This window comes from Amphiura filiformis, chromosome 16, assembly GCF_039555335.1.
Source record: "Amphiura filiformis chromosome 16, Afil_fr2py, whole genome shotgun sequence".
Taxonomy (NCBI): Eukaryota; Metazoa; Echinodermata; class Ophiuroidea; order Amphilepidida; family Amphiuridae; genus Amphiura; species Amphiura filiformis.
The window spans coordinates 52,236,972-52,262,337 of record NC_092643.1 but is presented as its reverse complement, the minus strand read 5'-3'; the positions used below and the strand labels follow the sequence as shown (position 1 = coordinate 52,262,337).

General features: G+C 38.6%; 1 protein-coding gene across 1 annotated transcript; it reads left to right on the top strand.

Annotated features, from left to right (window-relative positions):
- Positions 1 to 682: 682 nt before the first annotated feature.
- LOC140136180 (dipeptidase 1-like) lies at positions 683 to 25,214 on the top strand. Its single transcript, XM_072157889.1, has 12 exons — positions 683 to 780; positions 3,032 to 3,141; positions 6,721 to 6,883; positions 8,066 to 8,201; positions 12,512 to 12,644; positions 13,571 to 13,721; positions 14,385 to 14,454; positions 17,790 to 17,969; positions 19,111 to 19,195; positions 21,070 to 21,145; positions 22,017 to 22,152; positions 24,295 to 25,214. Exons 2-12 carry the CDS (start codon positions 3,090 to 3,092, stop codon positions 24,391 to 24,393), a joined length of 1,281 nt encoding a protein of 426 aa, XP_072013990.1. The 5' UTR covers positions 683 to 780; positions 3,032 to 3,089; the 3' UTR covers positions 24,394 to 25,214.
- Positions 25,215 to 25,366: the final 152 nt, after the last annotated feature.

The window sequence follows — 25,366 nt, the reverse complement described above, 5'->3', positions numbered from 1 at the left end:
AAGAATACATTGCTATGGTTTTTTAGCAAGATTTGACCAAATTTGAAATTTCACACCCTGCATAAGCGGCCATTTCGGATTTATGCAAATTAGGCCCTGTTCCACTACTTTTGGGACTTTTGATAAGTTTTTGTGTTAGCCTTTGGGAGATAGATGCATGTGAAATGGATTCTGTTGCAATTAGTGGTGGGTGAATTTTTAATTTGATTGGCCTATAGTGAAAGTTACGCCAGATCAAAAATCTGATCAATGATCACCGATTAATAATCACTGACCACTGACCACTGACAGCAGATTGTTCATGGGTGATTGCTGAACAGTAGTTGACTACCGAATGGTTAGCAGCTGATTACTGATTGTTCAGTAGCTGATTGCTGATCACCGATTAGTATACAGCCGATTGATAAGTGGTCGTTCAGTTTGCGGTAGGAAAAAGTGTTATTTTTTCATGGGATGGACCTGTCTAACATGTCTAATATCAATATTGTGACTTCATCGGTTCAAGGTAAATGCAATAGAAGTAGTAGTAGGTCTATTGTCTATTTTGGAAATGGTACAGATCACCAGTTTCACTTTGACCTTGGATCTGAACTTGAAACATACTGTTGATCTCCCGGTTGACCTACATAATAACGACAAAATCGTTTGTACTGTGTTCATGTGTGTGGTATTCATTGGAGCGGAAAATCCAATCAATGATATTTTGCTATGACATTGACAGCCATACGAGGAAAAAAGGGAACATTTAGTTGTGACAAGTGATTGTGTGTCGTAAAGCAGGTAAGATTTTCACAAATTTATCTTTGATCTCCAAAATGAGTGATATTTTAGCCATTAAACATGTATGAGGCCAATATGAATTATTGTTTAGAAACAGTGATTCATTACACTGCACCTATATACATCATGGCAGTCAGATGTATCGGTATTGGTTATTTTCTGATGTGCGAGAGACGCGATGGGCCAAAAATAGGGTTAATTCAGGTAAAAAACAGACCAATGCTAAATCGCAAATGTTTGTAAAGTTTATCTCTGTATTTGTAGACTACCCCGTAGTCCACTTGCCCATTGTGCATACTCTGGATATTGTATTTAAGCTTAAAACTCTGATTTAATTAATGTGTGCACAATTGATAGATTTTCACATCTGATCAGTCACCCTACTCCCTCTGTTTGTTAGCTTCCCAAGTGGACTACTGACAATGACATTGCCTTGCGGTTAAGATTTTTAACACGGGACTCTATGGAGAGTTAGGCCAATTTCTGGCCTAACTAAAATTGGCGATGATGTAATGCATCTTTAAATGGATCTGCCTTGTGATTGGTCGCCCATACCTCGCTATGGTTTAAATCGTCTGGGCCCGCGCCATTACCATTAACTACACCGTAAACAACTGTCTGTGGTATTTGCGGCGCTTTTGTGTTGACGCATAGTCGAAATTTCGGGGTTCGCTATCAATAAACTGGTAGATTCCAAAATCAGAATTGTTCAGTATTAAAGTGAGCCGTTATAATTATGCAAGATAATGTTGCATTCAATTACTTTTATTGTCACTAATCGTCTGATATTTTTAACTCTTTATGACCATTTTACTATTGAATACTTTAATTTTAATAAACATCAGTATAATTTTGAGTTCAACGAAATGGGTTCATCATGACTAATAATAACATATTTTTAATAAAATTCGACTATGGCATAGTCTACTGTATTTGAGGCAGGGAATCAACTTCACTCTGCCCCCAGTATGTATGCACAATCATGTCACTGGCGCTGATGAATGGTGTGGTGGGAGGGAGTGGAGGGACAGCTCACACATAATTATTGGCAATCTTGCATACTCATTTCATGCACCCATCAGTGCCATCCATAACATCCTTTGGCCCAGTATGTATCCAATTATTGGATACTATAGGTGACCGTCCACGGCGAATGAGCCGTAAATTCCTCCCCGGTCAATTTTGTTTTATTTCGTGTTTAAAAATAAACATCATAAACTTAAAATGGTATATCATTTGACTTCAAACGATATCCAGAAGCGGGGTTATGGTTTGTTAAACTTTGTTCCTTCAACAAAATTATAGCTTTTTACGTTTTTACATGTGTCTGTTTTTCCACATTGTTGGCAATAAATATCAAACAGTCATAATTGGCGGTCATTTCAAATCATCCCCAAGTCAACGAGGTTTAAGAAAGTTCTCTCATTGTTAATTGTTGGTTATGCATACCTGTACAAAATACAATGCCTGGTAACCCACCACTTGAACAGGATTTAGCAATATAAGCAAACAAAGACCAGAGCTATTAAAAGTTCTATAGCCATCTAAGGTAGAAGCTTATTATCCACTTCAACAATAGGATTATTGATTAGATTTTGACTATCGAAATGAGACGGATGTCGGGCCAGCTTAAGTTACCGATGAATATGACCTTCGTACACATTTTACACCATAACTCAGAATACAATTTAGGGAATTTACGGCTCATTTGTGCTGCCGGGTCACATAGTATACTATACTGGGCCCAAGGATGTACTCCAATAGGCCCAATTAATTTATATCAATAACTAATAGGGAACAATTGTACCGGGGCGGGGGCACTCGACACAAATGGCCATACGGGTATGTTCCCCCGGAAAGACCTCCCTTTTTGGATTTCGCAGCTCCGAAAGACCCCCTATATTTGACCAAAATAGAACTCTGAAAGACCCTTGATTTTGATAATTTCAGCTCTAAAAGACCCCAAAATTGCTCAATCCTCATATTTCTGGTGGTTTTTTTCAGGCGATTTTCAACCAGAAAGCAAAGAAAGACCCTTAATTTTGACTGTTCACAGCTCCAAAAGTCCCCCATTTCACTTGTTCGCAGCTCCAAAAGACCCCCTTTTACTGGTACAACGTCAGCTCCCAAAGACCCACCACCGCGAAATTCCGGGGGAACATACCCACCAAAAAGTTTTGATGTGCCCCCTGGGCTATTGTACAGTTAAATTTTACCCTGTCTCTCTCCCCCATTTTTGTAATTGCAATAGCCAGGCGACGTCGTAATCACTTAGTGCCGCCGAGAGCCATTACGGGCCCAGGAGTAAAATGAACGAACGGACCCCTTTGATCAGCGATGACGGTGCAAGACTTCATAAGGGTGAGTGTGTGCGTGTGGGGGAGGAGGGGAGGGGAACAGCCGTGGAATAAATTTCTTTGTGACATGGGGAGGGAGGTTGGTGTAAAATCCTTGAACACGTGTTTAGCTTCCAATGATCAAATATGAACATGGAAGGAGAAAAATGCGCGCGACGCTCGTACATGTTTACAATTCCCTACGAAGGACTGTGGGAATTAAACTGTACTAAGATGTAGTTGTTTCAAGTATAACGTAGCTAGCTTCACTAATGTTAAAAGTGACCAGTTCGGTTCCTGTAGTCAGTCAGTGGCATCATAGACCCTAGAATGGCGAAATGCGCGAAAATTTGTAGTTTTAATGCTTAAATGGGCTACAAAATGTGAATAATAGTAAGTAAGATACACATCACAAATTGGAAATTGGTCAATTTTGTGACCCGTACATCACTGCGTCAGACAGGTCACTTTTCCAAGCAGTAATATGTAGACGGGGCATACGGGTGCGACTACGGGGGTCTCCGTAGACTCCGTGTAGGGGCCTGCCGAATTTGACATAACACCTGGGTAAGGGTGAAAATGACATTAGGGGTCCGAACTCCATACCCAAACCACCAACAGCCAAAACAATAACATTTGTGGTCCATTAATACACATAGAAGGTCGAGATCAGTTCCCTAAATTTCTGCAACATCGTTTAAGCTACTTCGGGGCTTTGGGCCCTGTTCCTCTCGACCCGGTGGCCTAGTATCATATCCCGGATACTACTCTGGCCTAATCATGTAAAACATGTGACAATACTACTGTAAACACAGAAAGTCAATAGAGATAGCAGAACTATCATGAGGTGCTTGGCAAGCTGTTTCACACGATCGAACAAACCGAGTCGTGTTCAAATGTGTTCTGTTTCAGCATTGCTTCAGGAAGGTAACTATAAACGCAATCTCAACGCAACCCCAAGCTATTTTATTGTATGATGTAGACAAGTATAAAAATTAAAGCCATATAATAACATTTGCAGAGGAGAACGTCCTCAACATTTTTCAAAATTCTGCAAAAATCAGACTTGAGCTGTTGTAGTTTTGTCAAAATCCGAGATTTTGAATAAACCGTCGTTTTATTATTACCATGGAAATATAAGTCAAACGTACACGATGTGCATAACACAGTACGTACATGGTATGCGGACAGTCGTGACATAGCAAAAGAACCGACACGACACGCGTTCGAATAAGTGGCTCGCATTGGCGACATATGCGCTGTTAAATAACGATTTTCTTTGTATTGTCTCGTCTGTTTGGGCCCTGGTCTATATGGAAAGAATTAAAGAGTGAAAAAGCTTTGAAGATAAAAACTGTGGCGTAAAGTATTTCCATTTTGTTAGTAGCAACATTGTAGCATTTTTTAAAGAGATAGAAGTCAAAGTAGTTAAATCTTTCAGCCCAGAAAATAGCGTTGATTCGGATGAAATCAAACATGGTTCAGGAATTTATCTCATTGTTTTACCATAAAAGTAGATAACCCTTTAAATAATTATGTTGATATTGCATTGTGTATATTTACCGAGCAACTGATAAGGGTACTGCACTTTGTTACCCACGTGGCTGACATTGTAGCAAAAATCTGACAGTCATACCTTATATATGTTTCGTCAGCATCGCGCATGTTTATCTTTCTTTATTGGGAGTAACAACTTCAGTGACCAGCAGTGCTGTCCAAGCAAGCCCTCCGTCAATATAAAATAAAGTATTCATAGGAATTCATAAACATCTATACTTTAAGGGATCTAAAATGAGCGTTTATTGCCTTTCGACAGTATTTTTTGTGGGACATGAGAGCACCTCAGACCTATCGAATTGCATCCTGAATACGAAGCATGTCTTTCTGATATCAAATAATTTTCATTTTATGAAAATCACAATATAATACAAATTTTATGACAAATTATAAAAATTTGATATTTTTCAAATTTTGATATATAACAGTCCTCGAAGTAAATTATATAAATCTAATGATATATTCTTAAAGTGTATGTAGCAGGGAGGAAAAAAGCCGACGGTCAATTGAAAATTTTGACCTTTCATATTGAAGATATGGATTTTTCCCAAAAAGACCTAATTTTTTTTGGTGTTTTGGGGAAAAAAAATCCATATCTTCAATACGAAAGGTCAAAATTTTAAATTGATCGTCGACTTTTTATCCCACCTACATACACTTTTAAGTATAAATCATCAGATTTATAAAGTTTACTTCAAGTACTGTTAAATATCAAAAATATCAATTTTTAATGATTTGCCCTAAAATGTGTATTAAATTGCGAATTTCAAAAAATCAAAATTATTTGATATCAGAATGACATTCTTCGTATTCAGAATGCAATTCGATATGTCTGATGTGCTCTAATGTCCCAAAATAAATACTGTCCAAACGTTCATACCCCAGCCCTTAACATGACATGAAAATATTTGCTCTGAATTGTCTCAAAGACAGTTCGAATCATTGGTGATACACTGTTCCAAATATGAGCAGCTCTGACATGAAATATACGCAATCCAGAATTAGTGTTGAGTTTTGGAACAACCAGTGCATTAGAAGAATGATATCTGATTTCTTAAACATTTAGGCCTAAATATAAGAATAAGCATATAAAAAATTATGATATTTCCAACTGTCACTTAGTTCGATCCACCCAAGTGAGTTTAACATATCTATTATTGGCGTCCCAATATTAGCAGCTATTGGAAAATAATACTTATATCCAGAATTTTTGAACACGGCTAACAGCCCTAGCTGCGAATCACTTTCAGACTACTTTTTCAGATTCACTTCCAAAATATACCCTAGCATTTCCTGTGATACCCTACATGCAAATTCTGAGCCCCATTCGCCAAAATCAAGCTTTTCAAAATTATTCTGTTCTTTCCGGACGACACAGCGATTTACCGTAAAGTACAGTGGCCTAATGGTTATGGCGTTCGACTCCTGATACGTTGGCCCGAGTTCGAAATCTCAATTTTCAATGACTTATTCTCATCAATCAAGGATAACATAATTTTGATCATCCAGTGCTATTGTGATATTATGTTTTTTTCTATCAAAGCAAGATGTTTGATTCTCAGACAGGGGAATTGTATGAGGGGCCTAGTGGGTGTACAACCCCTGTGATTTTCCTATTCGGCGAGGATGACAATTTTGTCATCCTTGCCTGTTTACAAACAAAGAGGTACACAAAAGGCCTGTCAAAAATGTTCCAGTTATCATGGTTATCACAACAAAGTATCAAAAGGATGATCCACAAACTATATTTTGATTTCCTCGGCCAATTCTAGTGAAAGATATGACGGTTCAAAATGGTATCGAGACTTTTGGGACACACTATACAATTACCGCAGTATATAGGCCTATTTAGTTTATAAGTTTTTATCTTGATAAACAAAGATCTTTGAACTATCAATTTGATTATTTGACTTTACTTTATAATTACATGTACTTATATTTACACTGATATTGTTCACAAAGTCCTTATTCATATCATTTGGGATCAAGTATTCAAAGCGGCATCAACGTAGAATTGTTTAGTTTGTTTAAAAATTTGTCTCTCTAGCCATGGATATAAAAATCATCGTTATTGTGGCAGTTGTAGCAGCTACTCTGGTTATTTTAAGCATTGCTATCGCTGTTCCGATAGCTCTTAAGAATAATGAAGCTGAGTTGTCATCAATGGAGAAAGCTAGACAATGGATGAAGGAAACACCCCTCATCGATGGGTAAGTTATAGTCTAAACTACTTATCATAAAAACTACAGTTATTCTGAGAGAAGGGTTTGGTTTTTGACATGAAAATTACAAACTGAATAAAAACAGGAATCAAAATTATGATCAGTTCTTCAACAGTTTTTCCAAATTATCATGATCGTAATATTATAACCGTAAACAATATGAGGAACAAATTTAAACCACAGGATCTGGCCCAACTAACTCAAATCCCAGTACGACGACAACTTACCTCACTTCTGGTAATTATTATAATAATATGTACCGGCGTGGCCTCTGCTGTTACCTAACGAAATATGGTTTTCTTTGAAAGAAACTCAAAAATGGAATACACGAATAATTTCTTTGCTTAATTCCTATATTGAGCCCATAGATAAGATATGAAATGAAACATGAGTATAAAGCACACAATAACGTGTAAAAGTTGAATTAATTGCGGGAAAAATAATGTTCATCGTCATCGTGCACGAAGTAGCTTCAACAAGAAGAGTCCTTAAAAAGGCAAAAGTTCTGCTGATGGCCTTCTGGTATTGATAATAAATAAATGTACTCTTTCTTGACGCATGGTAGTGAATTCAAATCATTTTGTAATGTGATATGCATTACTCCAGTCCTATATCACATGCACTGTTGCTCAGTCTGTGTGTATTGATCAGATAATAATATATCTATCATATTTTCACTGATTTTCATTGATATGCAACGTATTATCACCATTAAAACGGGAAACTTGGTATTTAATCTACATACCAAATTATGTTACTTTACCAAGATTTGAATAAATTCAAAACCATGAAAAGTAACATTTGTGATGATAGTCAATATTATACCCAGTGTACTGATAAGAATCCAGGTGTTGATTTCGGGCAGGTACGTCGGTCATTCAACCAAAGTATTCTGAGCAAACACAGATAGATAGTTTATAAATTTAGCGGAATCTAAGGAAGGCAAAGTTACTAAGCTTAAATGGTAATAATGTCTGTTGTCTTTGGGTATTGAGGATTGTATTACTGTCATTATTTTTACGGAGAACTCGGCCATTGTGATGGTAAACAGCAAGACCAATGATATACCTTATTACATACTAAACAGAGTGTAGGCCTAAATGTCTCTGCTACATATCCTGGGTCTCCAAGCACTTAACATTTACTTGTCTACCAAACTTTCATCTATAGTCATAACGATTTACCATGGCAATTCAAGACAGAAGTGAACAACGAAATCTCAAAGGTCGATTTGAATGAAAAACCAACCTGGAATCCCACTCATACGGATATACCACGATTAAGAGAAGGCCTTGTGGGAGCCCAAGTGAGTATGACCACTAGAGAGCGCATGCGCTCTCCTTTCCAATGACAGTTCAATAACTATTAGATCAATAGACCTTTTCAAATAAAGATCGGAAAACTGCGGAAAACTGCAGTATTTAAATATTCAGGAAGCTAGGGGGTCAAATTGGTACACAATGAATCAAGCGGAATCACGCACCCTTTTGAGTGAAAATACAACGTATTTAGCCAAAATCATCCAACATGAGTCATCACAGAGAAATATTTTAGGTATTGAACTAACATTTCCACTTTTTGGCACTTCACAATGTGACACTAAAAGAAAGAAAAATGCAGATGTTTGTCGTCTGCGGCACATTTGATTTGGTCTTCGTATGGTCTTCGCAATATAAATATCAATCTCTTGCTCAAGCCATATCCAACCAAAGTATTCTCCAACGCTTGACCGTGTCTTTCACGCAGATTTGTGTTCAGACGTAATAGTTGCATTTGCGTTAGCGTCGATGACACGGAATTGTAAACGGGGTCATCCATAACAAACTTCGGAAAACTTCGATTTGAAAAGGTCTATTAGGTCAATAATGAGTTGCCCTGTGATGTCATATGGTTACATTCACGACGCCCTCTGTTGTTTTACACAAGGCAAAATAATACAGAGTGTAAAACTGGCAAAACCTGTGTTGTTTTGATTTTGTGATATTATGTAGCTTGTAGCACCTGTTTGCAATTTTGATATAAAATATTTGATATTAGGCCTGCGCCTATTTGCTTTGAAATCAAAGTTCATGCAAACAATCAACTTCCTCCATGTAAACTATTACTAGGGTCTTTTTGCCCTGCAGTTTAAAAAAAATCTCAGACCGACAGAGGGTGTACCAGTGTGTACTAGTGTCAAAAGGAAATCACATAATACATACGAAACATTTTCAAATTTCATAACACAATGAAGAGATTACTTTAAATCAGAAATAAATGAAGAGAATTAAAAAGGAAGGCAAGGTATATTTTTGATTTGATTTGATTTATTCGGGGTTGACAACCATGGACAACCCAAAGCAAGTCTTTTTCGATGGGGTCCATTTGAACACCGGGATGGGTTACGAACAGTCAGGGGTTAATACCTACACTTCTCAAAACTGAGCGAGAAACTGCAGCTACATGTACAGGTGTGTCTCTTCTGTACACGGGATCGACGGCTTAACGTCCCCTCCGAAGGACAAAATTCTCTCATGGTTTATATACCCAACACTCAATGCACCATGGATAGAACTTAAGCTTAATCTACCGATGTTGCCAATTAAGTTCAAACTCATAGGTCTGTCACACTACGACGGACTGGATCAACGTACATCACCGAATACAAAAATATTTTATTCGGTGGAAAAATCACCAGTCCGGCAGAAGATTCGGTGGGATTTTGGGTCCGATTCCCGTTCGTCTCTCTATGCGTTGTGGCCGCTAATAATCCTGCAGGCGTCTTATATCCGATCGTTCAACGTCCGACAAATGACCGGATTTGGGGTCCGATTCCCGTTCGTTTCTCTATGCGTTGTGGCCGCTAATAATCCTGCAGGCGTCTTATATTCGATCGTTCAACGTCCGACAAATGACCGGATTTGGGGTCAACGTCCGACAAATGTCCGGATTTGGGTCCGATTCCCGTTCGTCTCTCTATGCGTTGTGGCCGCTAATAATCCTGCAGGCGTTTTATATTCAATCGTTCAACGTCCGACAAATGACCGGCGAATCCGTGGCATGTGGCACCAACAGGGACGTGCACCATATCAGAAAAGTGGGGGAGGAGAGGGTGTTTGAGAGGGTTTTTGACCCCTTAGAGGCAGTGACGTAGCAAGCACTTTTTGAGAGGGTGAACAAATTGGGGAAAGACAACTTTTAAGGGGGAAAACTTTGACGAAAATTGTCAAATATTGGCCAATAAGTACAAAAGGGCTACAAATCTGATATATCAGGGCAACCAGCGTCCGGGGGCAATAGAGGTGAGAAACCTTTGGACAATGAAGGCCCAATTGAAGCCATTTGTCATTTTTTAGATCAATTTTAGCACTATTATTGGGTACTATTTTAGTTTGAAACAGCTGCAAATTGGTGAAACGAAAGCCTAATTGAAGCCATTGAAAAGTTTTCACCATTATTGTATAATATAAACAATTGTTTTAAAAATAACACGTGGATGTCCATAGCATAAGCAAAAAGGAAGACTTGTCCATTTTTCAAAATGAAGGTCCAATTGAAGCCATTTGCATGGGGACTGTAGGGCCTATTTACATTATTAGGCCTAGGCCTAGGCCTATTGTGTAACAATTTAGTTTTAAAAATAGAAAATTTGGAAAATTGTTTTTGGTGCATCATTTTTACACTATTATTGCCTTAAACAAAAAACAAAGAAGGCCCGAACTGAATTTGCAAAATTTAAAATGTTACACTGATCCACTGACACTTAGATATAAGACTTCAGACTCGTAATTTCAGGTAAAGCATGCATGGATTGATATGTTAAAGTCAGTAATAGACCTAAGTCCGTCGTAAATACTGACTTTGGTGAGAAAATGTCACGGGCCCTACATATCGACGGGCCGGCAGTAATTTTCACAGGCTTTTGGGCCAAGGAACCACATTTAAGCACTGCCTATAATAATCACAGGCCTATACTTTTAGGCTTACTATATACTATCCTGGGCCTACTCAATAACGTACAATTTAACCTTTTCCATGTTTTCTCTTCTTTTTTCTTTCTTGTCAATCACTAAAACTGGTAGGAATTTGATATTGCGTCCTCTACCCTTCAGAAAGTGCCCCTCCCTCAATACTACTTACATGCATAGGCCTACTAAATTACGTGCAATTTAACTTTTTCTCTTTTCTTCTCTCTTCAATTTTTTCACTTTCTTTTCTTTTTTTCTCTCCTTTCCCCCTTTTTCTACTTGTCAGTCACTAAAGTACTGGGGAAATATGATATTGCGTCACACACCCTTCAGAAAGCCCCCCATGATCGATGCACATGTTCGCCATAGGCCTACATCCGGCACAAGCGCCTGCGAAACCTTGCAAACACCTGCGCTATATAAACGAAAGAATAACGAACAAACCCAGGGTATTATACAGAACAGTACGAACACACATCGGACAACTTCCGAACATGTGTATTCGGCACACTCCGTTTCAAGTTTTGTGCATGCACAAAACTTGAAACGTACTGTCGACGGACTAAACAAACATCACCTAACACGAAACGCATTTGGCGGATAATAGCAGGACATATGAAGAACATAACACGAACATTGACGAACACTAACGGATTTGCTAAAATACCATCCGTTTCTTATACGGAAGACCGATCCGGTGTAGTGTGACACTAACACGGTCTGGGTCAACGTACATCACCGAATGCAAAAATATGCTATTCGGTGGTGAAGGCCTCACATGAACGTATTTGCAACGAACACGGGCCGAGTGCAACGAACAAAGAACGAACATGAACGAAAGGAGAGCGAACAAACTCCGGCAATATACAGCACCATACGGACACACATCGGATAAATACCGAACATATGTATTCGGTACACTCCGTTCAAGTTTTGTGCATGCACAAAACTTGCCGACGGACTTAACGAACATCACCTAACACGAAACGCATTTGGCGGATGGTAGCAGGACATAAAAAGAACATAAAACGATCATTGACGAACAACAACGGATTTACTAAAATACCATCCGTTTCTTGTACGGAAGACCTATTCGGTGTAGTGTGACAGCTCTGTCACAAGGTTAATATCCCAGTAAGATTTCCATCGTCTGCAATCGACCTCGGGACCTCATGCACCAGAAGTGAGAGTTCTAACCACTGGGTCACGCTCTCCCATATTGAATGGTCATACTTTTTAGTGCGATGCCCATTTCGCTTTCAATAGAGATTGCGGCAGACCCTAACCCTTCTGTGTACGATGGTGATGTGATGTGTTGCTGCAGGCAGATCGCCAGTCCTCTGCACAACGAGTCCGAGCCATGATACCCCCTCCACATAATCCAATGTCCAATTGTGCAACTTGGTGGAGAGGAGCAAATCAAGATTAGGTTCCTTGCTCGAGGACGCAATATACATGTCTGAGTTGGGGTTCGAACCCACGAGCGTTTGAGTTCCAGCCTAATGTGTACTGCTGAACAACACGACTGTTACGTACATATTAATATTGAAGACGATACTTGTGTGATTCCTCCTCTCTATTTCAAGAGAATAAATATGGAACAAGAATTTTGGCACGTATGATATTCATAAGCAATACGACCGTGCATGGTGAATCTTTTTTTTTTCAGTTTTGGTCGGCGTATACGTCATGTGGTTCACAATACAAAGACTCCATTCGGCACGTATTAGATCAAATTGATGTCGTAAAGCGAATGTGTGATATGTATCCAGAAACCTTTGAGTTCGTCACAAGTTCACAAGGTAGGTATCAAACATGCTCCTCTGTCAGAACAAAGCTCTTCAATCCTACGTTTATTCATTCAAGGAATGACCCTTGCATGCGTTGGAGTCTACTCCACAATTTGAGATCAGATTTTTTACGGACGATGAATGGGGTTATCGAACTAATGCTGGTTTCATACTTTCCTGCACCTTGCCGCTTTGCTGCTTTGAAGATGGTTTTAATTCACTGCGCAGTCGCACCAGAAACGCTTGCAGTGACCAGCGGCGAGCCGATATATCGATCACTCCACCGCTTTGCCGCTGCGGCACCACCGCTGGGAGTTGAATTAAAATTAATTAGGAACGGTGCCGCTCTGACGTATGAGAACAAAATACGATTTTGGAGCGGTGCTGAGCGGCAAGAATGGTGTGCCGCTCCGCTTGCAGACAAGTCCAAGCGGCATGATGAAGCGTCACGCCGCTCAGCGGTAAGCGGCAGAAAGTATGATTCCGTAGCTCACTTTACTGGGGTCGCCAAGATTTCCACAAAATGCTGGTATCCAAATCAAAGAGGAGCGTTGGATGCGAACGGCCTGACTTGAATGCGAACCCGTTTACACGGTTTAGCACCATGTATTATGATCATCACACTGACTATGTCTACTACAAGCAAAGTGCTCAGTAATTCGATTAATTTAGTTTTTCTCATATAGATTTAGCTTTACCACAGGATTTTGATCAACTTAGTTTATCAACTAAAAACTATGTTTAATATCTATGTTGAAAAAGTTAGTTTTATCGAGAAAAACTAAGCAAATATAAAAAAAATCAGTTCATCTGAGAAAAACAGAGTTACTTAACACTTGGCTTGCCATATACGTCATTCTATTATGCAACGTTTCTAGAATGTTATACAACAACTCAATAATTATGGTTATTTACATTTGTACATTTTCAATTCTCAGGTATCAGGGAGGCTTTCGAAAATGGCAAAATTGCTTCTCTTATTGGGGTTGAAGGAGGACACAATTTTCAAAGTTCGTTAGCCGGATTACGCATGCTCTATGAACTTGGAACCCGGTACATAACTGTTACTCATAGCTGTAACACACCATGGTACGTAAAAATCTTGCAAAATATGTAGGCATGTTTTAGTGTTCGAACCTACGATCTTGACATACCTCACGATTCTGGGCCAAGCATTAACACGGTGCCTATATAATTTTTATTCTTGAAGTACCTGATGTTTGTCCTCTTTCCACCATTTAACTTTATCATCATTTCCCATGTCATCATATTGCTTGGTCACCACAGTTTCGCAGCCTTGGAGCGATCGTTATTTATGGCAGGGGGGGAATGGGTAAATTTAGGGGGGAACACGAAATTTTTTTGTGGTCTTGAGGGGGGAACCTGAAATGTTTAGTTGAACCAGGAGGGGGGATTGTTAAATTTTAAATGGAGAAAATTGGGAAAACAAGGGGGAACGCGAAAGTTTTGAGCGGGCGCGAGGGGGAACACAAAATTTTTTGTCGATATATTTGCCAAAACACCCATTCCCCCCCTGCCGTAAATAACGATCGGTCCCTTATTTTCCTTTAAAATTTTTGAATGGGGGAAATGTTGTCAGTACATGTATACAGTGCGAAGTGGGCAACCCCAAAAAGCCCTAGGTATCTCTCCAATTTCGCAAGTGATGACGGTTCATATCTAAAATATTTTTTTCTATTCATCAAGTTTATGCTTTTTACCAAGATTGCCATCTTTCTCCTTTTTTTACAGGGCGACTAACTATAAAGAAGACCAAACGGAGGACCCCGCACCATTTAAAGGCCTTACACCATTTGGGGAGGTATCGTAATTAATTTTGTGTTTTCCGGACCGGGGGGGGTTCAGGAGGTTCTTGTGTGATGATGGTGGTGGGGTGTAGGAGGGTTACAATTTTCATCGTTTTCGGAAGAATGCTCTAACATAATAAACTCCAAAACAAAAGTTTGGAAAGGTTTTTCAAGTATCTATTTCTCAGATAATTTGTGACATGGTCATATCGTGTTGCATATCAATGAATAGCTACTTTATACCCCTTTACAATGATACCACATTTGAAACATTCACTTTAATCACGCATGAGTACACGTCTTGTGGTTGTAGTGCAATCCCATATCTTCATAGTCTGGGACCTAATGCAATGCTCCAAGATGACAACGTCGCCCCCACAGAGCCCAGTGTAGTCAACGACTACCTACAGAATATGGGAGTAGAAAGAATGGAATAGCCTGCCATCAGCCCAGACCTCAACCCGATTGAACACTTTTGGACCAGCTTGGTCGTGCTGTGCGTGCCAGAGTAGCCAATGCAACAACATTGAATGACCTGCGACGAATCCTGGTTGAAGAATGGAATGCCATCCCACAACAACGTGTGACCAGGCTGGTGAACAGCATGAGGTGGAGGTGCCAAGCTGCTGTGGCTGCGTATGGTTTTTCCACCCACTATTGAGGTTAGTGACTAGTGTTCTTTGAGCACAGAATAATGGTCAATTGGCACATTCTGTTTGAGACCCCACTACATTCACAAGACGTGTACTCCGCCGTGAAAAAGTGATTGTTTCAAATGTGGTGTCGTTGTAAAGGGATATGAAGTACGTCGTAGCTATTCATTGATATGCAACACGATATGAACATGGATATAGATGCTTGAAAAAAACAACACTTTTGTTTTTGAGGAGGTTAGGCAGTAGACTTCGGTTGTATATATAAATGCGCTTTTATAATGCGCACGTGACCAGATGGCCAGCGCCATATTTGCATTACATCACTGTCAATCATTGAAATGGCGACCATTGAAGGAGTGGCTACAGTTGTGACCTTGTTTCGTGGCTAGCACTGGCAAGGAACATTGGCTGGAGGTTCGATGCTATAAATTTGCAAGGATAAATCATGGATATCAAAGGATCATGATTATTGCACAGCACCCCCATGTACAAACATAACTAATGTTTATTTATTTATTTATTTATTTATTTATTTATTTATTTATTTATTTATTTATTTATTTATTTATGCGACGAAAAACGAAAACCCTGTTCTATTTTGAACAAATTGGGAAACAAATTTTTCCTGTACAAATGAATGCCGACCCCAAATTTCGGAAATTTCAGGACAATTTTTTTTTGGTATTTTCTCAAATTGAAATTTATTTACAGATTTTTGTGATTTTTGGGTTATTTAAAAAAAAATTAAAAAAACTGACCGACTGACCCTACTTGAAAGGTCCGTTCGCCCGTAGAACAGGGGTGCTCTCTTTCTCGGATTACTTATAATTTTATAAATATTATTTGTCCCCCCTTCCCCCAAAACCACCCCTCCCCCTTTTTACACTCATAAATTAATTGTTTTTTTGCTAACTTTCCCCTTCCGTGTAAAGTAAAACTTTATAAGCCGGTTGAATCAAATTGTAAAAATTTTGCCGTATACAATTACAATATACCATGACAATAATGTGTATGACGAGATCTAACTTACTAGCTGAATAAACCTCAAACCATGCATCACATACGTGATTGTACGTCATATTGTCATATAACGTATGAGCGTGATGTATAGTATACGAGTCTTCCTCAACATCTTCCAGCCGGGATGATTAGATCATGTACAATCATCTACGTGTTTATACTCTAAATTGTACGTCAAAGGGTGACAAAGGGTGTACAGATTACCGATTTAGCATGGGGGACACAAAAAGGTGCTTAAAAACACATTTTGAATTTGTTTTTTTGTCCATTTGCGAGCGAATGAGTAAATTAAAATTGAGGAGGTCGGGCGGGGACATCTAGCCTATTTAGTTTGAGAGAGTCATTATACCGAAAAGGGCTAAAGTTATAGTTTCCTCAATTTACGTTATAATTAGAGTTAAAATTAGGGTCAGAGTTATGTTCATTGGCGGCGCTACGGGGGATACTTATCTTGACTCCCAAATAAATAAATCCATGACCCCTTCCTTCCGAAGAAAATGACAGCCCCTAAGTTCCCTACGTGCAAACATTATCAAATAACATCATCGGCAGCTACCCAGTTCTGACCTTAATGCCAGTAAGAATCACATTTCGTCATCAATATGGCCAATTGCCACGCCCATTTAGCACGGAAATAATGAAATATAACTTTTTAAATCAGCTATATCTAGCTTTTCCGTCATAATTTTTTTTTTTTCCGTAATGGAAAATCAAAATAAAGAGTTTATGTTTCGGTTTAATTATTTTGCCCTTTGCAATCAATGCCACTATTTTGCAAAACCAATTTTTCTTGTAACCTGTCATTTTCGCCTATACTTTTGCGTGTGGAATTTGTGCACATCCGGGTACCTTACATCGTTGAACACGGTATAGTGACTTGTAGATGTCACGTGCGCATTTATAAATGCGCATTTATATATATACCCGAAGTCAACTGTTAGGTGTGAGTCGAGAAACGTACATGGCTATGCATGCATGCGCGTATTTTGAGGGGGACTTTGGGGGCGCGAGCCCCCCCGGGGTATAAGCAGGGGGCGGCAAAAAAGAAGGGGCGGCAGAAGAAAAAGGGGCGGTAAGAAGAATAATTCCAGAAAAACGGGCGGGACTAATGGGGCGACAAGTAGAGTTATCTAGGGAAAAGGGCGAGAAAAACTATGGAAAACTAATGACTCTATACCTTTTTGACCGTCAATAGGGCAACACCTCGAAGCGGTGTGGGTAATGAGGGGGGGGGGTGTAACACCTGTAAAATCTTAGATTTTCGAGGGACATCCTGGCTGTTGCTGCAAGGGGCGGCAAAATGTACATTTTCTTTAGCCCCCTCCCCCCCCCCCGGGGGTAGGAGCGGCCACGGTACGCCACTGGCATGTTTGGTACGTTTGGGTGGATGGATGGTGGTTGTGTGACGTAAGCATGATAAGTGACATGCTGTTTACGAAAGATGAAAGATGAGTTGATGCCAAAGGACTTCAGGGTCTTCTTAACCCTCTTTGAAAGGCCAGCAACATAGGGCATGGTAACATGCGTTGAATTTACAGATTTCAAACCAGAAGAAAAATATTGTACCATTTCATTTTAAGTTTAAGAAGTCAATAAGGTTATTCTTGGTCTGAAATAAAGCCTTACATTGTGGTATAATAATATCTAATAATAACAGTATCTACTTTTTTCAGAGAGTTATAAAAGAAATGAACCGTCTGGGTATGTTGGTTGATCTTGCTCATGTGTCAAAGGATACTATGCTGGATGTTCTTAATTTAGACGACCAACCTCCAGTTATATTCAGCCATTCATCTGCGTTTGCTGTTTGTGATAGTTATAGGAACGTACAGGACGATGTACTTCTTAAAGTGGTATGTATGCAGACATAATGATAACAGTTCGGCACCATGTTTATTCTGATCATGTAGCACTATCGGTGTCCCGAAAGGTACTGGTTGCGATAGAAAGAGCCATCGGTACCTATCGGGGCACGATAGATAGAGCCATCGGTGCCTATCGGGGCACGATAGATAGAGCCATCGGTGCCTATCGGGGCACGATAGATAGAGCCATCGGTACCTATCGGCACAAGTAGTGCAATCAAATTTCACTCAGGAATGAACCGCGTTCCATTGTTAAGAACAATATAAACCGGCTCCAACCGGACGGAACCGCCCGGAACCGGCAATCGATCACCGGTCGAGTTTTGATTTCATCCCTTAGGTACAGACGTTGTGACAAGTGACCGTTGTCTTTATCAATGCTATTCTTGATCTGTTTATCAAAAAGTTTGCCAGATGATATTCTACACCAAACATCTTAGCTATTCATGCATGAAATAAAAATACCTCGACATAATAGATGAGGTGACATGTGACGCCAATGCCTGCGCGACGTGTTTGCATTGCACAATAAATTGCTGTTTTGTGCTTTTCACATAGTGACGTATTTGCGCAACTTTTTCACATAATGACGTATTTGCACGACGTATTTTATTTAAATTGATTTTTTGCAGTGTAAGTTATGCTCTGATAGTGATAAGTGAATTACATAGAAAATATGGTATATTTGCATTACTTTTAACCAGGTTTAATCGGCAATAATGTTTTAATCGAGATTAGGGCCTATGCAGCAAACGAAAATGGCTAAATTTTCTAATTCGATTTTCTCGAAATGCGTATTTTGCAAACACGTCAGTATGTGATGCGGCCGACGATTTGTACTAATCTTAATGCATTTTTCATGCTGATTCCAAATATGGTCATGACAATTTACAATTTTTAAATATTTTAAATATTTTTTAAAGAAAATACATTACTTGTCGACTACATTCAACACCCGCGTGGAGAGTGTTAATGTATAAAATCGACCAGTCTCTAACATGTGTTTATAACATCATCTAGCCTATGCCATAAAAATGCATCCGTTTATACTAAACAATAAAAAGTTAATTGAAGCTTTGAACGGTGTCCTTGCCTTTACTTTGAATAGCATTTCTCTTATTTATTATAGAAAGAAAATGGTGGAGTGGTTATGGTTAATTTTTATCCTGGATATGTCAACTGTTCGCGCAGTGCTTCTCTGGCCCAAGTTGCTCGTGAGTAATATCAGACACATTACAAGATTACACAAGAACTTGTATACTGCCCCCAAAAGTATCCAAACATGTAACACTATAAAGTCGTACCTAAATCTAAATTTCAAAATACAGTAGTCGATAGATGGAGAGCTTTTTCTGCGTACTTTGGTACGACACGATGCACGACACGACTTTAATTCGACACGGTGCGATTTTATTCCACTAAGCTATACTCATTTGAATGATAAATGGTCGAGTTTCAAAAGTAACATATTTAGATATTTCCTCCTTCAAGGCGATTTCTGCTACCTATTGTTACGGGTTCAATAAAGCCTAACGAATGAATGCTCACTCCCACTTTGATCAATATCAGCGCGCGAAAATAAACGTTTTATGCTTATACAAGGTGTCCGAAAAGTCTCTTTACTATTTTGAACCGTCGTAATCATTTCACACGGAGAAAGGGGAAATCAAAATACATAGTTGGAAAGAATATAATTATACAAGTATTAAACGAACATGATACATTATCCTCATAAAAGACCAATACACCTCGAATGCAACATATCTGATTTTGAAACTTCACTCTCCACCTTCTTTACCAGTGAAATGTCGACGAAAAACATGATCTTATTCTTCTTGGTGTAGATTAGTCATCCAGATTATTCATCCAGTTTCGTCCGAAACGATCGAACATCATCAGGCGACTGATTCGTGTCGATTTTGTCACGTCAGAGACGGCAATCAATTCCTTTCAGTACCTAGTCCCATGGGTGCGAGAGTTGAAAGCGTAGTACTTCTGTCCTTTTCTGCATGGACTGTTTGATCCAACTCACGCGGATTATTACCTTCAAGTAGGCTCCAACCACCCCCTTATTCACACATTTAGGGATAAAAGGACTTTATAGTACGGTGCAGACACCCTCATTAGTCCAAACTAAGGAACAAAATTCATGCACAAATCGCTTAAATCTGTCATTACCCGAACTGGGCCTTCCAGAAAGCTAAGACAAAGCAAGATCAGGCCTTGGCTAAAACCGCACAAATACAAATCAAATCACCAACTCAGAGAGGGATAAGAAAAACATCTTTCAAGCCCATTAACATGATTAACGCCCTCCGCGGGATATTAGTTAAAATTAAGGTCAAAGACAAACCTCCAAACGACAAACGCAGCAACGTCGTATAATTTTCTTTGCGGATAAAGACTGTGAAGTCTCTAGGAGAAACCAAACAGTCTCACTGCAAAGATTGGCCAGCATAGCATGTCCCGGAGCATGTCTAACTCTAACCATAGATGCCGGGCATAGAAGCTCATAGATGCTCTAATGAATACCAGAACTCGGCCGTGGTCACTCACAACGAAGCCACATACCTCTAATTTTGAAGACGTCATCATTCTTGAGGAACGTTGGTTTGAAAGGTGTGTGCGAAGCCATCTGGGAGATAATCGAAAGCCCGTCGCTGAACAGGACAGGAAGACTACGCTTTCAACTCTCGCACGCGTGGGACCAGGCACTGAAAGAAATTGGTCACCTGATAATGTTGAAATAATATAATTATTATATACACCGATTGTTTGCAATCAAAATGTTCAAGTCAATAACGTATCTTGTTTAATACAACTGTTGGTAATGATATCAAAATAATTGTTTTGGTCAACATGGTCAAGTAAATTAAGATTATACATAGTTGTCTCGTGTTCGATTGGACAGTTATCAGTTGACGGGGTAAAAAACCCTTTGGGATATGTGTGGACATATTTACAAGTCATAGCCATAAAAACATTCAAACAAGAAATAATCCAAAATATCTTCATTTTTTTAAATAACGGAATTAGATGCTTTAAGCTCCATTGGAGAGTTGATATTAATTTTTCTATCGCTTTCCAGAACACATCAACTATATCAAAGATAAATGTGGTGTTGAATGCGTTGGTCTTGGCGCCGATTATGACGGTGTGCCCACGTAAGTAGAGGAAATGAAAACGTACGTTTTATTCACGCCCAATCTTAGGGGACATCGGGAAAACAATCCGGTGCCGCCACTGTGCATTCTGATTTACTATTTCATGAGAAATGGGCATGTAATAAAGTTGATTTACAGTAACAAATTCAGTCAGATATATTAATATCTTCTGAATTCCCCGATAACAATGTGATGATCATTTGCATCATCATATAATGGGAAGGTAAAAGAATGGGCTATAAATAGAATGGGGACTCTCCAGTTTGTTGTTACTATTTAACTGAAATGTAAACATGATTTCGGGGCAGATTTATGAGTGTTCCAAGCTGTTCCAGGTATGAGGTGTATAGGATTGCAACTGTTATATGCATGTGTTATCAAATGTGAGCTAAAGAGCAACTATAATTCAAGACTGAATTAAAAAAGACTTGTTTGCGTATGACTTCCTGTCAACAAGACCAAAAATGCCGAACTCCTTAGGTCAGCAACCAATCACACCACGTCTTTGCCCTGACGTCAGACGCAAACTAGTCTTTTTAATTCGGTTTTCAATTATATTCCGGCCAAAACGAAGGAGATTCGGAGTACGCCAATGGGGCACATCTTTCCCAAAAATAGTCGTCTGGAACTTTGCGTGCAACAGAACTCTATATCAAGATGAAGATTGCCGGATAAGTAAACCTTGTAAATCATTGTATTCCATTGATTGTATGCATTCATGTAATATGCAAGGACAGTGCCCAATTGTACTACACCTTTTCATTAAATTTTGTTAACTTATACAAACAGTGTGTTTTTGGTTAAGATGCGTTTTAGTTTTTTCCTTTTTAAAGGAACATTTTTTAAATTTATCCTTTTGTAATCTTTACAGAGTTCCGGAAGGGTTAGAAGATGTATCTAAATATCCAGACCTAATCGCTTATCTTATTGACGGTGGATGGGGAGAATCCGATGTTAAAGCTCTCCTTGGTAATAATCTACTCAGGGCTTTCGAAGGTGTTGAAAAGGTAATCGTATTATGTAGGGCTCCGTGCAAACTGCCTGGGTATAATGAATATTTATGAGTACAATGGTACGAATATTATCAACCAACAAGAATTTTTAAAAAACCACATGCGCACACCCATCCCTCTCACCTGGCGTCAATCAGGAAGTGTTGAAAGTATCTTCCAGATCCAGATTATCATGACGATGTTATGGACTGTTCCAAGGGTTTGCCGAGTTGAATGGAGCATTTCATATTTCATCGATTGAAAATATTTTTTCCATTGAATGAATATACAGGGTGAGTCAAAAAAACTGCAATAGAGCAAAGAATCGATATTTTTGTAAGAACCAAATCGAACTTTCCAAATATTGAAAGATTCTATAAATGCTACACTCAATGGCCACCTTCTGTTAAAATATGAAGTGAATCGCAACTACCGTTTAATTTTGATGAGTCCTTTTGTTGCGAAACCCAATTTCGTTATTTGTCCACGAGGTACCATGTATTTTGAATGAGAGCACACAGGGCGCGGTAAAGGCACCATATCTGAAACTGACTTTAACTTAAATAAGGTTGATTTTTGCGTTAATTTAATTTCTTTTTTTCTGTTCAAGTCCTTCATACCTTACTCGACTCAAACTCCAGTTTTTTAATCCCAATATGTCCAACTTACTGGATATTTTGTAATTCACTCCATTTCAATTTGCGCGCATTTCACTTTGACATTTGAAAAACCCGCCTGCAAATGTGTATGTTTTTTATAGAGAATATACATCTTTAAAGTAAAGGTAAAATGAAAATAATGTTTCTTCTCCTTAAACAAGACCAAGGGCAATATCACTTTGGATGCTCCATTTTATTTTAATGCCAATGAGGTTAAGAAAATGGCAGTTGTTCCAAATCTACATTACACAGAGTGGGCTGACATTCAAATTTTAGATGTCTCTTAGACAAACATTAAAATTGGGTAGCGCTATAAAATGTGTCATAAAAACAAACCTAAAAAGTTCAACTCGGTTCTTAAGTAAAATGGATTCTTTTCTCTATTGCACTTTTTTTGACTCACCCTGTAATATATAAATTCCTTTTAAAAATAATACTTGTTATAAATTCCTTTTCCCATAGTTTATTTTATAAATCACCAGGAAAATAAAATAATATCTAAACTATAGTTATTTTAGAAGTAGCACCCACATGTGTAATTGGCGAGTCGAAGTGGTCATCACGAACGCTATACGCTCACGTTTGTCAGCGTTGCCATGGTAGCTGCGCGTGTGTGCAATGGAAAATGGACTATTACGCTTCTATTTCGCAAGCGTGGACATGTTTGTACATTACGTGTGAAACTAGCACATTGTAAACAATAAATAATTGTAAATTAAACATTTCAAATTTAATATAAGGTGCGATCTTTGTCCCACGAACGTCTATTAACTTGGGTTTATCGCGACTACTACGCAAAGTGTGCTAAATCAGCGCATAGTTATGCTGTAACATTTCCATAAAAAGTGTTTCTTTTCCATGAAATGTTAGCTTTTACTGTCAGATATATCCCGTTTTAATTTTGAGCTAAACTACTGAGGTAAAGCAAAGAAAATTGGAATTTACTACCAGCGCCGATGTCGTCAATGTGTGTTACTCCATCGGTCGTGCTACGGCACGGTCCTTTGATGTGTGTTTGAGTGTCCTACACGACGCACTGTGTCATGAACATCGAGTACACATTCGACTAATATTTCCATCGAAATAATTAAACGACGGTTCCTGCGTTTTATTCAAAATCTCGGATTTTGATTAAACCACAGCACCTACACCCTTTGTTTTTTGCTGAGTATGTTAGCTTAATAAATATATCGCGTAAAAAACAGAATTATGAAAAATATTGAGGGCGCCCTCCTCAGCAAGTATTACAATAAGGCTTTGAATCGCTGGAACATAAATTCAGCAATGCACCGGTTTCATCCAGGGCACCTTTTCTGTACAAAGCTGTTTCAACAGCACGAGACGAGTCGGATCCTATGTAAGGTTAATTTTTTTAAACTATATTTCATACTAACTCTGACCACGGCCTTAAACATTCCAAACCCTAAGCCTACTAAGCGCGTGCAGAAAGAAGTATGATGACAGTGTTTTTTTTTCTTCTTTTTGTTTTGGGTTACAGTATTCAGCCGACCATAAAAACGTCATACCAGACGAGACTACTATATCAACAGACGATATTCCGGATATGACTTGTCGAACCACAGTTTATAACCCGTAAAACTCCAATGGAACTAAATGATGGTACAACACCTGCACCCCGCAATAAAAGATTTCAGCTGCTGTCTGGTGGTTTAATTTCACACATACAATACCATCTCTAATACCCTGTGCATTGTTTATTATCAAGTGGAAAAGAATTCTAGAAACACTCACTGAAATTTAATTTTTTTTGCGCGCGAAATAATTTGTTCACATAATTTCAAAACATCTTGTATCTCTAATACCATCAACAATAAAAAGTAATTGTCAAGATATCAAAACTTTCTCATTAATTTTTATATGTCGACTAATAAAACGCCATGAGAATACGTACAAGTATTTGATTCCTGATTCCTCAAGTCTGTATTCATGTCCACAACGCATCTGATCTCCTCTCTTCTCTGGACCAGACGCATCCCTTTTAAAGGTATTTTTTTATAAGAGCAGAGCTAGAGAGGAAAACTCGATGCAACAAATATTAAAGGCAGTCAACGCATTTGCAAAATTACAATAATTCATTGATTACACAACCATAATGTTGGAATAGGAATTTGTCGGTACATAGCCAAACAACAGCTTCAAAATAATGTCAATATTTGAAGTTGAATTTAGTTTTGTTGTTCTCACAATACTTTGGGAAAACCCTCCATTAAAAATATTTGGGAAAACATTGTTTAACTATACCACAACCCAAAACATGTAAGGAATCGTAGTTTGTATTGGTATATATATTTCCAATTTTACCATGAAGCTTTGAAAGAACCATAGATGCCGATAGAACTTAATAACTATTTAAATGCCTTTTTATAAGTGGAAAGGAAATAAGGACTCAATAATAAAGAGAGAAGATGATATGAACAAAGAAGTTGTTTATTTTTGTCGAGATTTGACCCTCGAGACAGGCCAATGCACATCACAAATTGGTCAATTTTGTCCCAGTGTTTATTTCGAGCTGGGGCCCGTACATACTGCTTTTGGTCAGACGGGTCAAT

What these genes read in the sequence shown, in the direction of transcription:
- LOC140136180 (XM_072157889.1), top strand. Translation starts at nt 3,090, where the DNA reads ATGAACGAACGGACCCCTTTGATCAGCGATGACGGTGCAAGACTTCAT. An exon ending in GAAACACCCCTCATCGATGG is followed by an intron (nt 6,884 to 8,065) that starts GTAAGTTATAGT and finishes TTTCATCTATAG; the next exon opens with TCATAACGATTTACCATGGC. An exon ending in GTTCGTCACAAGTTCACAAG is followed by an intron (nt 12,645 to 13,570) that starts GTAGGTATCAAA and finishes TTCAATTCTCAG; the next exon opens with GTATCAGGGAGGCTTTCGAA.